At 32.0% G+C, this 13,358-nt stretch overlaps 1 protein-coding gene across 1 annotated transcript in view; it reads left to right on the forward strand.

Moving 5' to 3' along the window:
* GABRG1 (gamma-aminobutyric acid type A receptor subunit gamma1) overlaps window positions 1-13,358 on the forward strand; it is a 52,149-nt gene that overhangs the window by 13,109 nt on the left and 25,682 nt on the right. The window contains exons 2-3 of the mRNA XM_033105322.1: window positions 680-828; window positions 9,092-9,159. Coding sequence (XP_032961213.1) covers window positions 680-828; window positions 9,092-9,159 — 217 coding nt within the window. The remainder of the gene's footprint in view (window positions 1-679; window positions 829-9,091; window positions 9,160-13,358) is intronic.

Below are 13,358 nucleotides of genomic sequence, written 5' to 3' on the forward strand. Positions count from 1 at the left end.
CTAGTCGTGAAATTTGATAGTCATGCCTCCCCCAAAATATGTGGAGGGTGAGTCACCCACTGTTGCTTTGATGATAAAACAATCTTTGACGACGTTTTTAGAATAAGAAGTCTGGGTTCTTCTGATTAAAAAGAAAGAAACATAGATGTGTTCAATACTTACTTTTTTTCCCCTCAAACTTTTCTTCACCACTTTTTCCTTAATTCTTCTTTTGTACAATGATATTTTTATACTTTTACCAGACTAATTATTACAACTTTTTCCGTATTTAATTACCTTTTAATTTTAAGTTTTGTGTGTGGGGTTTTAGAGTCACCATGTGTGGTAGTGCAGATTATGTAGTGCATACATATAGGGCCACTATTCACATTGTCAATGCATAATTCCTGTGGCCTTTAATGACAGTGGTGGTGGTGGCTAAGATTTATTTTATTATGTTAATGTTATGTGTTACATTTCTTCTACTAAATTCTTAGTTTTTAGTTGTGAGTATTATTATATCAGGACAATTCATATGATGAAAGTGCTAGTCTTGCTAAATGTACAAATTTGTAATACCTTTTTCCCCTCTTACTACTCCCTACAAAATTATAATAAGTATAATAATCTTGAACTAGTTTTTAAATACACAATTTGGTTGAAAACTTTCTGTCATCCTTTTCTGGGGGGAATTATTTAGCGTTGATAAAGCAGACGATGAAGATGATGAGGATGTAACAGTGAACAAAACTTGGGTGTTGGCACCAAAGATTCATGAAGGAGATATAACGCAAATTCTCAACTCATTGCTTCAGGGCTATGACAATAAGCTTCGCCCGGATATAGGAGGTGAGTTTTCAGTTCTCTTTCTGAGATTTGGGGGACTATGAAAACCATATTTACCAGTATGATTTTAACCATAGATCTCATATTCCTTGAGTGTCTCATATACATCAGAGACTGCTGGGTTTGACAATTATTAATTGGAAAGACACTAATTAGAGAGCGTCACAGTTCGATATGGGAAGAAAGGCATATAAACCTTATTGATGTAATTTTTTTACACCTTCTACAACAAAAGGTGCAACAGCAAAGTTCTGATGAAACTATCTGAAAAGCTGAGAGGTATTTCATAAAAGAGAGTATTTGAAAGGTAAGTAGGAGTTCTCAATTTGTGCCATGCCACACTGTTTTAATTAATGTAGAATTATAAGCCTTGGTAGTATATTTAGGGGTAGGTTATCCTACTTTGCTCTTCTTTGTCAGGATAGTTATCCTCGGCCTTTGCATTTATGTATAAATTTTATAAGATAATCAACTTTCAAGTTCCGCCCCCCTGCTATGAATCTTTAAAACAAACAAAAACTATAAATCAGCAAACATTTTTATTGCGATTGCATTAAATCTACAGTCAATATAGGGAATTTGAAATCTTTACCGTATTGAATTTTTACCATTCCAAATTCATAAGTATCATATACTCCTTAATTTATATATTCATGTTTATTAATATATCCTGTGAAGAAGTGTTGAATATATTTTACTAAATTTAATTCTCTATATATGGAGTTTTTGATGCAAGTGTAAACAGATCTTTTATTTATTTTCTAATTTTGTATTAGCAGTATATAGAAATAGAATAGATAGTTGCATATTTACTCTGTCTTCAGGAGTCTTGATAAGTTTATCAAATTTAATTGTTATATTTATATATTTATATATCTCTATATATAGATATATAACAATGTATATTTCACTATGAGATATAATATTTGGTATGGGCTTCTTTTTTATGACACTCTTTTTAGTTTCTTTTTCTCATTTTGCTAGTGTTCTTTTTTCCTCCATAATGTTTCAAATAATCTGTGCATTTACTGAAATAATCATATCGATCATATTTTGCCTTTTATTCTACTTACCATTTTTTCTCTAAGTATCTTTGACTTTTAAAACTTAAACCAAATTGCATTTCTGTAATAAATGCCGCTTGGTTTTGATTTGGTAACCTTTAGAAAATATCACTGCACTCAGTTTGATAATATTTTGTTTTGGAATTTTACATCTTTGTTCATGAAGGACATTAGAGAGTTATTTCACATTCTGTAATGTCTTTTTCAGTTTTAGAATCAAGATTATGCTAGCACCTACAAATAAGATACCTTTTCCTTCTCTTTTTACCCCTGAAAGAGTTTATCCGAAATGGATGCTGTTTCTTCCTTAAATATTTAGAAGACTCATTTGGTGAGGTCATGTTGGCCTAGAGTTTGCTTTTTAACAGTTCAATTAGTTTAATAATCAGTTTTGGTAAGTTGGACTTTCCAAGAAATTTAAATTTTCAAATTTACGGGTGTTAAATTGTGACATTTTAATATTTTAGGATCTGAGGGTTTTTCACTTTGGTCTTTCCCGATACTGGTAATCTAGTCTTTCATTTATGCATCAATCTTAAAAGACTATTTCAATTTTATTAGGATTATTATAAAATCAAATTTTGGCTTAGTCAATTTTGTCTGCGGAAAAATTATCTTAAATTTAGTTAATTTACAATACTTGGTTTATTATGTTAACCTACTGTCCTTGGGTTGAATTTGCTGTTTTCCTAGATTGCTTTACTTGTTTATTTTCACAATAAAACTTAGTAAAATAGTGTTGATACATGGAAATCCCACAAACTCTTTAACCTTAAAGTTAACATTTTTCATAGCCATAGAACACTTATCTAAATCAAGAAATTATTATTGATACAATACTGTTAATTAATCTCCAAACCTATTCAAATTATGACAGGTACCCCACTAGGATCCTTTTTTCTGGTTCAGAACGCCAACAAAAATCACACATTGCATTTCGTTCTTCTGTCTCCTAATTCTCCTTCAATCTGGTATAATTTCTCAGTTTTTTTGTTTGTTTCATGAACTTGATAATTTTAAGGTGCACTGGCCAGTAGAATGCCCCTTATCCTGTCTGATATTTCATTAGTCTGAGATGATTCACTTTTTCCAAGAAACCACAGAAGTGATGTTGTACCCTTTCAGTGTATTGTATCAGGAGGTATGTGCTGTTAACATACCATATTTCTGGTGATGTTAACGTTGATCACTTGATATGGTTTCTTCTAGGTTTCCCCAAGTATAAAGTCATTTTTCCCTTTTTGATTAACAAATATGTTGTAAGAAGATACTGCCATGGGAGAAACTGTGCAAATGTTTCTCAGTACACATTGTGAAGCTAGTAGCTATCATTAATTTTTACCTGCAACAGTATTACCATGCTGTTTGCCAAATAGTGACTCAATGTCATCATCATTCCTTCTACAAATATTAATCATCATTTTACCATAAGGAAGAACTGTGGCTCTCCCCCATTTATTTATCTACGCATTTATTTACTCAGTGTAGACTTACAGATATGTTTTATTTTATATAGTTAATAACCCATTACTTTATTTATTTTGTTGCTCAAAATAATAAGTTGGTCACTGGAACTTCCTATAATTTGGCTTCTATGTCCTTTTACTCATCCCCATATTTTTCTGAGCACATCCTTACTTTCTAACACATATAATATTCTAGTCTCATCTTGATCTAGCAATGGAATTCACCATATCTCTAAGGAGCTCTGGTTCTTTTTTTTTCTTTTTTCTTTTTGTACAATGCTATTTAGAAACCGTAATCTGGGCACACTAGGTGCATTTATTAAAGTAGGAAATATATGTTCCACACACACATTCACAGGCATCTATATATCTATCTATTTATCTATATCTTTGTACATGAATTATAAACCATGAGTTCAATCTGAGAGCTCTGATTCTAATCTAAACCCCACGGGGTTCATTCAGTCTAGCTTTTCCCCTTTCCTTATTTGTTTGCAATTTCTTTTTTCAAAAGATAGACACCTGGCTCTCATTTATAATTCCAGTAAGAACACAAAGTAGTTTTAGAATTTTAACACGTCTGTGAAAACAAATTGACTAGCTAGAATAAAATATCTATGTACAATTATTTTTGTCTTTAGCTTTACAGTATGTAATCAAAATACCGTTTCTTAAAGTTATTTGCTCGATTATTTTCAGTTAGCTTATTTTCTGCTTTGCAACAACATATAGCAGTTTTAAATTAGTTTAACATCCTGGTCTCAATCTTGGTTTTAGTATTTAATCTGCCTCAATATATGTTAAAATTCTCATCCTTACTCTTTTTTCTGAAGTTTTCCCACTCATCTCTTACATGGGTAGGTTTTTCAAACAGTTTTTGTATGTTGAAAATTTTTTTCCATTGACTTGATGCTTGAAGGACAGATTGGTTGGATGTGAAATCCTTGGTTCAGGCTTTCTTTCACTGAGTTTTCTTATTAAGCTATTTCAAAGTTGACTCTCTTTGTGTGTCATTTTTGAGGAATTTGATGCCAGTCCAATTCTTTTGCTCTGGTAGTTTATTTCGTCTTTTTTTTCCCTGAAGTTCTTTTGTCTTTTTCTTTATGTTTTAATTGAATACTTTTAATAAGATATATCTTTGAGTTATTAATTTTGGGTAACCTTTCTTCCAGGTAACTGATATGTCTTTTTAAAATTTCAGGTTTTCTTTCATCTCTAGAAAGATTGATTGATTGATTTACAGTATAGTGTTGGATATTATTAGTTCTCTCCCATTGTTTTGCCTTTCGTTTTCATTGGGTTCCAATTACATGAATGCTAATCATAATTTGCCAAACTTTCTCTCTGAATTATCTCTTTATTTCATGTATATTATCTTGATTTTTCCCCTCTGCCTATTACTTTCTTTTTTTTTTTTTTTAGGTTATGTATTTTTGGTCATCTTAGAATTGACTTTTGTCTATTTTTTTTCCATTTCTTTCCTAAGTTCAATCAGTTCTCTGTTCATTTCTCCCTGTTTGTTATGCTCATGTGTGTGTTAGGGGAAGGGCACTTTTTACTTAGCTTCTAAATTTCTGATTCAAAGGGATTTTTCTTATCCCCAAATAATTGTTTGAATACATTTAATGGACTGTTGTTGCCTTATAGTTTCGTTTTGTTTTTTTCTGCTTAATTTTTTTTGAGAGGATTTTCCGCAGTTGATTTGTGCTGAATTTTGGCTGCAACAACTTTGTATGGATCTCTTCCTTTCTTTTTTTCCTATTTCTTTTGTGTTTCATGGGTGTTTTTGCAAGATTCCTAGTTCATTGATATCCCCTTATGTCATTATAGCAAAGCCCGGATACTTTAAATTCATTTGTTGTTATTAGTGTCGTGTATTTGTTTTATGCTTGGGAGGAATTATGTGATTTTTCCATTTATTGGTTCTCTTTACTTGCAGGAGCATGAAATCCTCTCCTTTTTCTGTTTCCCCCCCTTTACCACCTGATTTCCAAAGCCCATCTGTTTTCCTTTTTTGAAATTTATGTCTGCCCCAAAACTCTTTATTTTAAAGATTGCTGTTTCACATCATGTAACTTGTATATCCCTATCCTATTATTTTTTTTTTCTGGTCATAAGATACATTTTAAAATAATTTCACACTTATAGTACACTTAATTATTTTACTTGTACTTTTAGATCTGCTTTAGGTAACTAACTGCCATCTTCTTTCTTCCTCAGTTAATCTCAGTCAGCTTTGCTCAGCATGAAATCTTGCATTAGAACAGAAGTGAGGAAGTATTTGAGAGATTTCTTGTCATGACTTAGTGTTGTTGTTTTTTTTGTTTGTTTTTTTACAGTCATTTTGAAATTTGGACTTTGTCTTCAAATTATGCTGCGGCCATAGTTTTTGTGCACTTCTATTTTTTTTCCCTTTTTGTTCTATACTTTTTTGGAAGACATACGAGGAGATTAAGACAAAGGAAATTAATATAAATGTCCTCTAAGCATTTCTTTAGCCTTTCATAATTTATTCTTTTGTCATAATTCCATGAACACAGGGACTAGACAAATGAATAATGTTTGATTTTAAAAAATAGCTTTGTTCTAGATATTTTTGTTGTTGATAACTAGCTTAATTCTATTTTGCTCAGAGAACATGCTGAAGTCAAGTTTCTTATTGCTCAAATAATGTGTGTGTGTGTGTATATATATATATATATATACACACATATATATACATATTTAATGTATATAAATATATACACACACACACATATATACTGAAAAACGTGTGTTAAAAATATCTAACTACAAACATTGATTCATCTCTTTATTTAAAGTCCAGTCAATTTTTGCTTTATGTATATTGAAACTGTCATGCATACATATAAATTTAGGGTTGTTATAAATTTACTGTTGGATAGCAGTTTTATATTTGCGTTTTATTTCTCTTAGTGTTAAGTTTTACAGTCTTTTTATTTTAAATGGAGTGGCTAATGCAGATATACAAATATTTAGGATAATTATTGTATATATTGTTTTAATCTACTGCTTTTATATTTGTTTCTGTTTTTCTACTCTGTTCTATATACCATTGTATTTTATTTTTTCTATTTGTTCCCTCTTTTGGATTCATCAAGAAGTTATAGTTTATTTTATCTTTATATACTCTTATTAAATAGACAGTCATCATTTTTAGTGATTAAAATATCCATTTTACTTGATTAAATGTAATTATATACTAGTAACGTTATTATAATTTAAGGACATCACGAACCATTTACTACATAAACTCTAGTCCTGTTTTTGCTATTATATCCATGTATTTGCATTCTATATTTTGAAATAGGAAAAGACAATATTATTATTATTTTTAAGTGTTTAAAAACAATTAACTTTTACCAAGAAATTACCCTGTCTGGTATTCTTTCCTTTCTTAATACTGTGAGTCATATGACAGATGTGATTCTTTTTTTGTCCCATCACAGGTGAAATTGACTTTTGTTAATAATGGAATACTACAGTGTGGCTCATGGCCTAAAGCCCTAAAAAGTTTATATTTTCCTAACAGACACATATTTGTCTTATAATTTTCTAAGGAAATGTTGATATCAGGAAGCCAGGATAGATCACTCATAACTAGAGCTTTCTATACTGTAAAAAGTGTGTCCTGTATATAAAAAAAGTCTTCAGGAATTATTTACTTCTTGGCATAGAGTGTTCAGTCCTTAGTATTATGAAATAAGGAGCAGATACTCAGTGTCTGTTGATTTATCAATGAACTGAAAAAAAACAAACAAAAAACTAATTAAGACTGGTACATTGTACTTAATTGCCTATAAATGGTGATAAATATACTTACAAATAAAACTAATAACCTATTGTCTTGTTATTGACTTTCATAAAAATCATTTTGTAAATCTAGGTATAATTAGCTTAATTATATTTCTTGGCCACAATTCATAGCTAGTCAAAAGTAAACAGCATAGGAAATATAGTCAATAGTATTGTAACAGCTATATATGATGTCAGAAGGGCAGTAGATTGGGGGGGTTATCACTTTGTGAAGGGTGTAAATGTCTAACTATTATGTTGCTTTGTACACCTGAAATTGATAAAAATATAAATAAACAAATGGCAAACAGTTAAATCAATTCATCTCAGAAGACATCAGCCTAAGTTAAATTATAAAACTTTCTATAAATCATATCACCTGCATTTATTTAAGAAATTTAATTATTGGCTAGCAGATCGAATTACAGTGTTATGTATTATGTGGGTCTAAAAACCTACAGTTTGGCATACTAAAACCATTTCTAACAAATTTTATTTACTTTTCTGTCCAAGAAAATATGCATACCGCGCAATGAAATCTTTGCTTAAAGAAAAAGAAACTATGTGCAAGTAAATGTTTTTCTAAGTGTAGTGTTTTGTTTTGTTATTTTATTGTAAAGGGTTAAATTAAATACTGTTGTGAAATTATACAGGCACTGTTTTTCAAAATGACTCAAGTTTTCCATTGTAGCTTATTAGTCTGGGGGCTGCTGCCAGACTGGAAGGTACCAAGACAGGGAGACTTGGGGCTGAATAGAGACTCAGACTCAGACAAGCAGACTCAGCTGTGTATTAAAGGAGAAGGTTTATCATGACAGGTGGAACACAGCGTCTGAATTGTAAGACTAATGAATACTAGGCCAGAAAGGGAACTCTGATAGTTTAGAAAGGAGAATTGAGTAAATATCACTAAAAACATGCTACTTTAGAAACTTTCACCCTAAAAGTTGGTTTTCTGCTTTATTTCACTGGCATTATCTCTTTCTAAATCTCTGAGATATATGATATTTTTTTCTTGGAATGGTTTTCTCTTCCATGTCCACTTTGTGAATCTTTTATACACATTCCTCAAAAAAGTATTTGCTAAACCAATAAATTAAAGCTTTATATCTTATTTAGTGGGGTAAGGGGAATAAGAGAAACTATGTGAATCTTTTTTATAGCAAACAAAAAGTCTTATGCGTATAAATTATCATTATTGTTATGGTAAATCTCATTATAGGAACTAAAAATATCTGACAAAGGTTGAAAGCCTAAGTTACAATCCAATATGGCATGATTGTGGATATTGGTTAATCATATCATTTTATACATATTTAAAAGGCTGACCTGTGCTATACATTTTTATAGAACATAAAATACTGTATATATCATTTAAAGACTCACTGGGAAAACACAAATGGTTATGTGCAAAACACAATAGATGAAGTTTATAGTGACGTCCATACCATAGACTCTGTGAAAATTAGATAAAAATCCAGCTTACATTGGAGCCAACTATAAATAACCTACAGGAATATTGTTAACAAGGGAGGAATGAGGTAGGAACAAATAACAGGCTTTAAAATTTCATTCAAATTCTAAAATTCTATGATAATTGTTGAGCAATTATCTAGCAATTTTTACTGAATTAACTTCTTTAGTTTTATTGGATAATTTAGGTATTTCTAACACTTTTTAGGTTGTACATCAGAATGTTTTCACTCAAAAATGTTAATATTTAGTTGTATAAAAATTTTGTAAACTGAAAAGTTGTTTGCATATTTGTAATGGGCTATGTTTCTTTATTTCCTAAAGAGGAATGTTTTATTATTTAAATGGTAAATATTATAACTCATTTAATTTTAAAACTAAGATTTATTTAACACAACCTCTGGTCATATGTTTGATCATTTTTGTGAGTGTGTTTGTATTTTGCAGTGAGGCCAACAGTAATTGAAACTGATGTTTATGTAAACAGCATTGGACCAGTTGATCCCATAAATATGGTGAGTAATGAATATTAACAATAGTTGTCTGTTGCAATTGTGTTTCTAAAATTGAGCCTAAGAATGGAGTTGATTGGAAATATACAGTATATATTAATAATGTATATGGTGTTTAAAGAATGGCGAGCATTGTTAATTTCTGTAATGAATGTTTTCAATTAAATTTATCTTAAGTTTTGTGTTTAAAAAAACAAACAAAAAAACAATAGTTGTCTGGCATAAAGTTCTTGACTATATAGCTCAATAATAGAATGAATATGTAGTAATTTCTGATAGCTAATTCTAAATGAGTTGAAGGCAACACGTGCAATTACTATGTACCAGGTGCTAGGAACCGGAGCTGAAATATCCCCATATCTAAGAATGTATAGCCTGTTACTCCAATGTGCTGTGTTTTCTGTGATTTTATGCCAGGGCATAAAATCTTATCACCTGATCCATCAAGAATAGATCTTTGAAGAAATCTTGAGGAAGGTAACAAGAAGGACTATGGGAAAAACAGTAAAAGAAGGAAAGGGACTTATTGGTAGAGGAAGGAGCAGGCACTGTCATAGAGAAATGAAACAGCTTGATAAGGTCAGGAGAATTTCCAGCAATTTGGCACCACTGGAACATAAAGTGGAGGATAAGGCATTAAGGCTGAAATAATGTTTAAGTGAAATAATAGTTAAGACTATTAAGGATAGTCTTGTAAACCATAATAGGAAACCTAGGTATTGTATGAATCATATCCCCTTGGATAAGAAACTTTTCATCAGTAGACTATTATAGGCAGATTTATATTTTTAATAGATCACATCCTTCCAACAGTATAGAAGGTGGCTGTAAGGGGCCAAGTCCAGGGTTAGAGAGAGCAGTTAAGAGGTTGTCACATTAGTCGGAGTAATAGATCTTGAAGGCCTTACCTAGTACAGTAGCAATTGAGCTGGAGAAGAAAATAAATAGCACATTTTTTTTAGATGCATGATTTTTTTCAGAATTTAGTGATTCATTTTGTGCATAGACTAACTCCAATGTATACACATGAGACATTGCAGATGGTAGAGTTATTTGAAATTCAGAATAGAGCCATGTGCTCCAAAGGCTAAAGGCACATTCAAGGAGCTGTCCAGCAATTATTTGGATTTTAAGACTGCTGCTTAGGGAAGAAGTTATAACTGGGGAACGGAAGAGATACAGGCAGCATATAAGATAGCCTAAAACCTCAAGAATACATGAAATGATCCAAGAGAAGATGCGGATTAAAAAGAACACAAATCTAAGGACCAGATGCTATAGTGAGACCCATGTATATAAAACATGGGTGAAAGAAAGAGAGGTGCAGAAAAGGAGATATTCAAAAAAGAGGATTAGGAGAAGAACCAAGAGAAGATGATATTATAAAATTTGATAAATTAAAGAGGAAGACGAAGGAGGACCTAATAATTCATTGTAAATATACATCAGAATACAATGAGAAATCGATTAAATTGGACCCACTGGTGTTGACAATTAGGTGGTACTGGTTAGGTCTGCAAGATGGAAATGGAATGGAAAAGGTAGGACAGAATTAACAGCTGAATTGTGTGTCCCTCCACCATCCTCAATATCGGTTTCATATCCAACTAACTTTCTGTCAGAGCCCGAAAGACATATGTGGGTTCCGTAAGGGGGAGACATTCAGTCATGTGCCTATTTCAAGGTGATGGGGAGTAAGTGAGGATGCAAGTTAACTTTATGAAATACTTTATTGAGAAATCTGGCTTTGAAGAGAATGAGATAAGAGTATCACGTTAGAGAGAGGAGAGAGTGAGAATATGTGAGAAACACTGGAAGGAGAGAGAATAAGAAAAAAAGGTCAGGGGAAGGTAATTTCGGATGGAAAATGATAAACTGTGGTATCTATGTTTTATCTTTTATCCATAGAATAGAAAATATTTTATTACTACTTGAAGGATATAATTAACACCTCAGATATAACCAAAAGACATTATTAAAAATGTTCTGTCCCAAACCCTAATAATCCCATTTCCTTAAATCAAACTAATACTAGGTCCCCTTTAATGGGCTCACTAACATGTTATATTCATCTCCTTTGAGTTTGTCATCTGTATTAGTCTCTCAGGCTGCCATCACAAAGTGCCACAGACTGGGTGGCTTAAACAACACAAATGTGTTTTTCCAGTTCTGAAGGACAGTAGTGCATTCCAAGGTGTCAGCGAGTTTGGTTTCTTTCTAGGCCTTTCTCCTTGGTTTCAAGATAGCTGCTTTGTTGCTGTTTCTTCATGTGAACCTTCCTCTGTGAAAACATATCCTTGGTGTTCTTTGTGTGTCCAGATTTTCTCTTCTCATAAGGACACCAGTCAGATTTAATTAGGGTTCATTCTAATAGCCTCATTTTAACCTAATTTTCTCTTTAAGGGCCCTGGCTCCACATATTTCACATTCTGAGGTACTGGGGTCTGGGGCTTCGATGTTGGAATTTGCGGGGGCGGGGAGGAATACAATTCAGTCCATAACACCATCTGAAGATAATTCTCCAAGAGTTTTTTAAATTTTCTCCCTTACTTTTTAAAATCATCATAACAACAGTCAACTTGTCTCCTTATTACAGGCCTTACTCACTTTATACCTGAATAACCGTAATACCTAACACTTGCCTGTGCTTGCTTATTCCAATCGTATTACAGTCAGGCTCAGTGTTTGTCTTACTCAGTATGATGCCCACGTGATTGTCAGTAACTTGCACAGCTGCCCTGCATTGACTGTTGTACTGACAGCATTTGGGCCACACCATTTCTGACATCTTTGTCTCCTTATTTCAAATGAGTACGAATTGGTTCTGGGTAAGTTGGATTTGAGACTCTGAAATTAGGAGCTACTTCTCGAGAAAGCTCTGGAGCATATCTCCGTCAGTAATTAGCTAAACTTCTGAGAGATGGAGAAAACTGTCTTAAGGAGAAGAAAAAAAAAAAGAAATGAACATCAGACCTTAAGGAACATGTGCACTTAAGGACCTGTGAGATGAAGCTGAGGTAGTAAATGAAACAGCAAGGTTGGCATGAAAATGAAGATAAATGCAGTGGCAAAAGAAACAAGGAAAAAGAAGGTTTCAATGAATTTTTCAGTATTAGCTGTGTGCAATCTAAAATCTTATACAACCAGTTGATTTTTGGAAAGATAAAACATTCTATACAAATATGCAAATATGAGATTCTGTAAAGTACTATGTTACTAAAATGTTACTTTTATTTTTAAGAGAATCTTCAAATGTTGAGTTTTTAATTAACCAATGCTTGGAGAAGATAAATCTGAGCACGTGGAAGTCTATATTTTCCTGAACTGTATAGTTTTTGTTTGGGGCTTTTGTTTTCAATGAATGAATTCATTAAAGAAGAAAATGTTGAAATTAAAATAAAGAGAAATAGGATTCAAGGCTGCATTGATATTCCAGAGATATTTTGACAATAATGGCTGCCAAGAGGCTTTTATGATGATCTTACTTTATAAAAATTGCATGGTATTAAAGATTTCATTTTCCCACTGAAGCAAAGTACACACTTATAACCTTGGGCAGTGATAGTTTTTTAAAATCTAATTAAATGAAATTTCTATTAAAACTGGTGATACTACAACACATACAGGATAAAATGGAATATTTGATAGTGTTTATTAAAAGAGAAACATTGTCATACTAGGGATTAATAAGGAGCAGTTTACATAGGAGTCTGTTTTAACTAAACAATACAAGGAAATTAGAATTCAGTTTTCATAAAATGCACAAAATTACTTTGAATGTGAGTGTAATCAGGCAAGCCGACTAGAGTGTAATTAAGCAAGCGAGAGGATAGCTTTTTCAAGTGGAATGGCCAAGTGTGTGTGAAGGGGGGGGGGGTATAGTTAAATAATCTGTTTGCTGAGAACTGACTTTTAACTGTTTTTTACTTTATCTTGTGTTTTTTTTTTAATTTATATTTGATAATAAATTCCCCAGACATATAACTTGTGTGAAAGCATTCTAAATATATCGAAAAAGCTGGTGCTCAATAGAGAAATTTTTCTCCATGAATTTCTTCCATTGCAAGGAACACGTTCCTTCAGCTTGGTTTGTGCAATTGGTGCTAATGTGCAATAGGTTTATCCCTCTCTCTTTTTCTCTGCTTGCACCTCTTCCTTCTTCCCTCTCTTTTTTATTACTGCTGTTTATAGATTTAAGGAAA

This window comes from Rhinolophus ferrumequinum, chromosome 5, assembly GCF_004115265.2.
Source record: "Rhinolophus ferrumequinum isolate MPI-CBG mRhiFer1 chromosome 5, mRhiFer1_v1.p, whole genome shotgun sequence".
Taxonomy (NCBI): Eukaryota; Metazoa; Chordata; class Mammalia; order Chiroptera; family Rhinolophidae; genus Rhinolophus; species Rhinolophus ferrumequinum.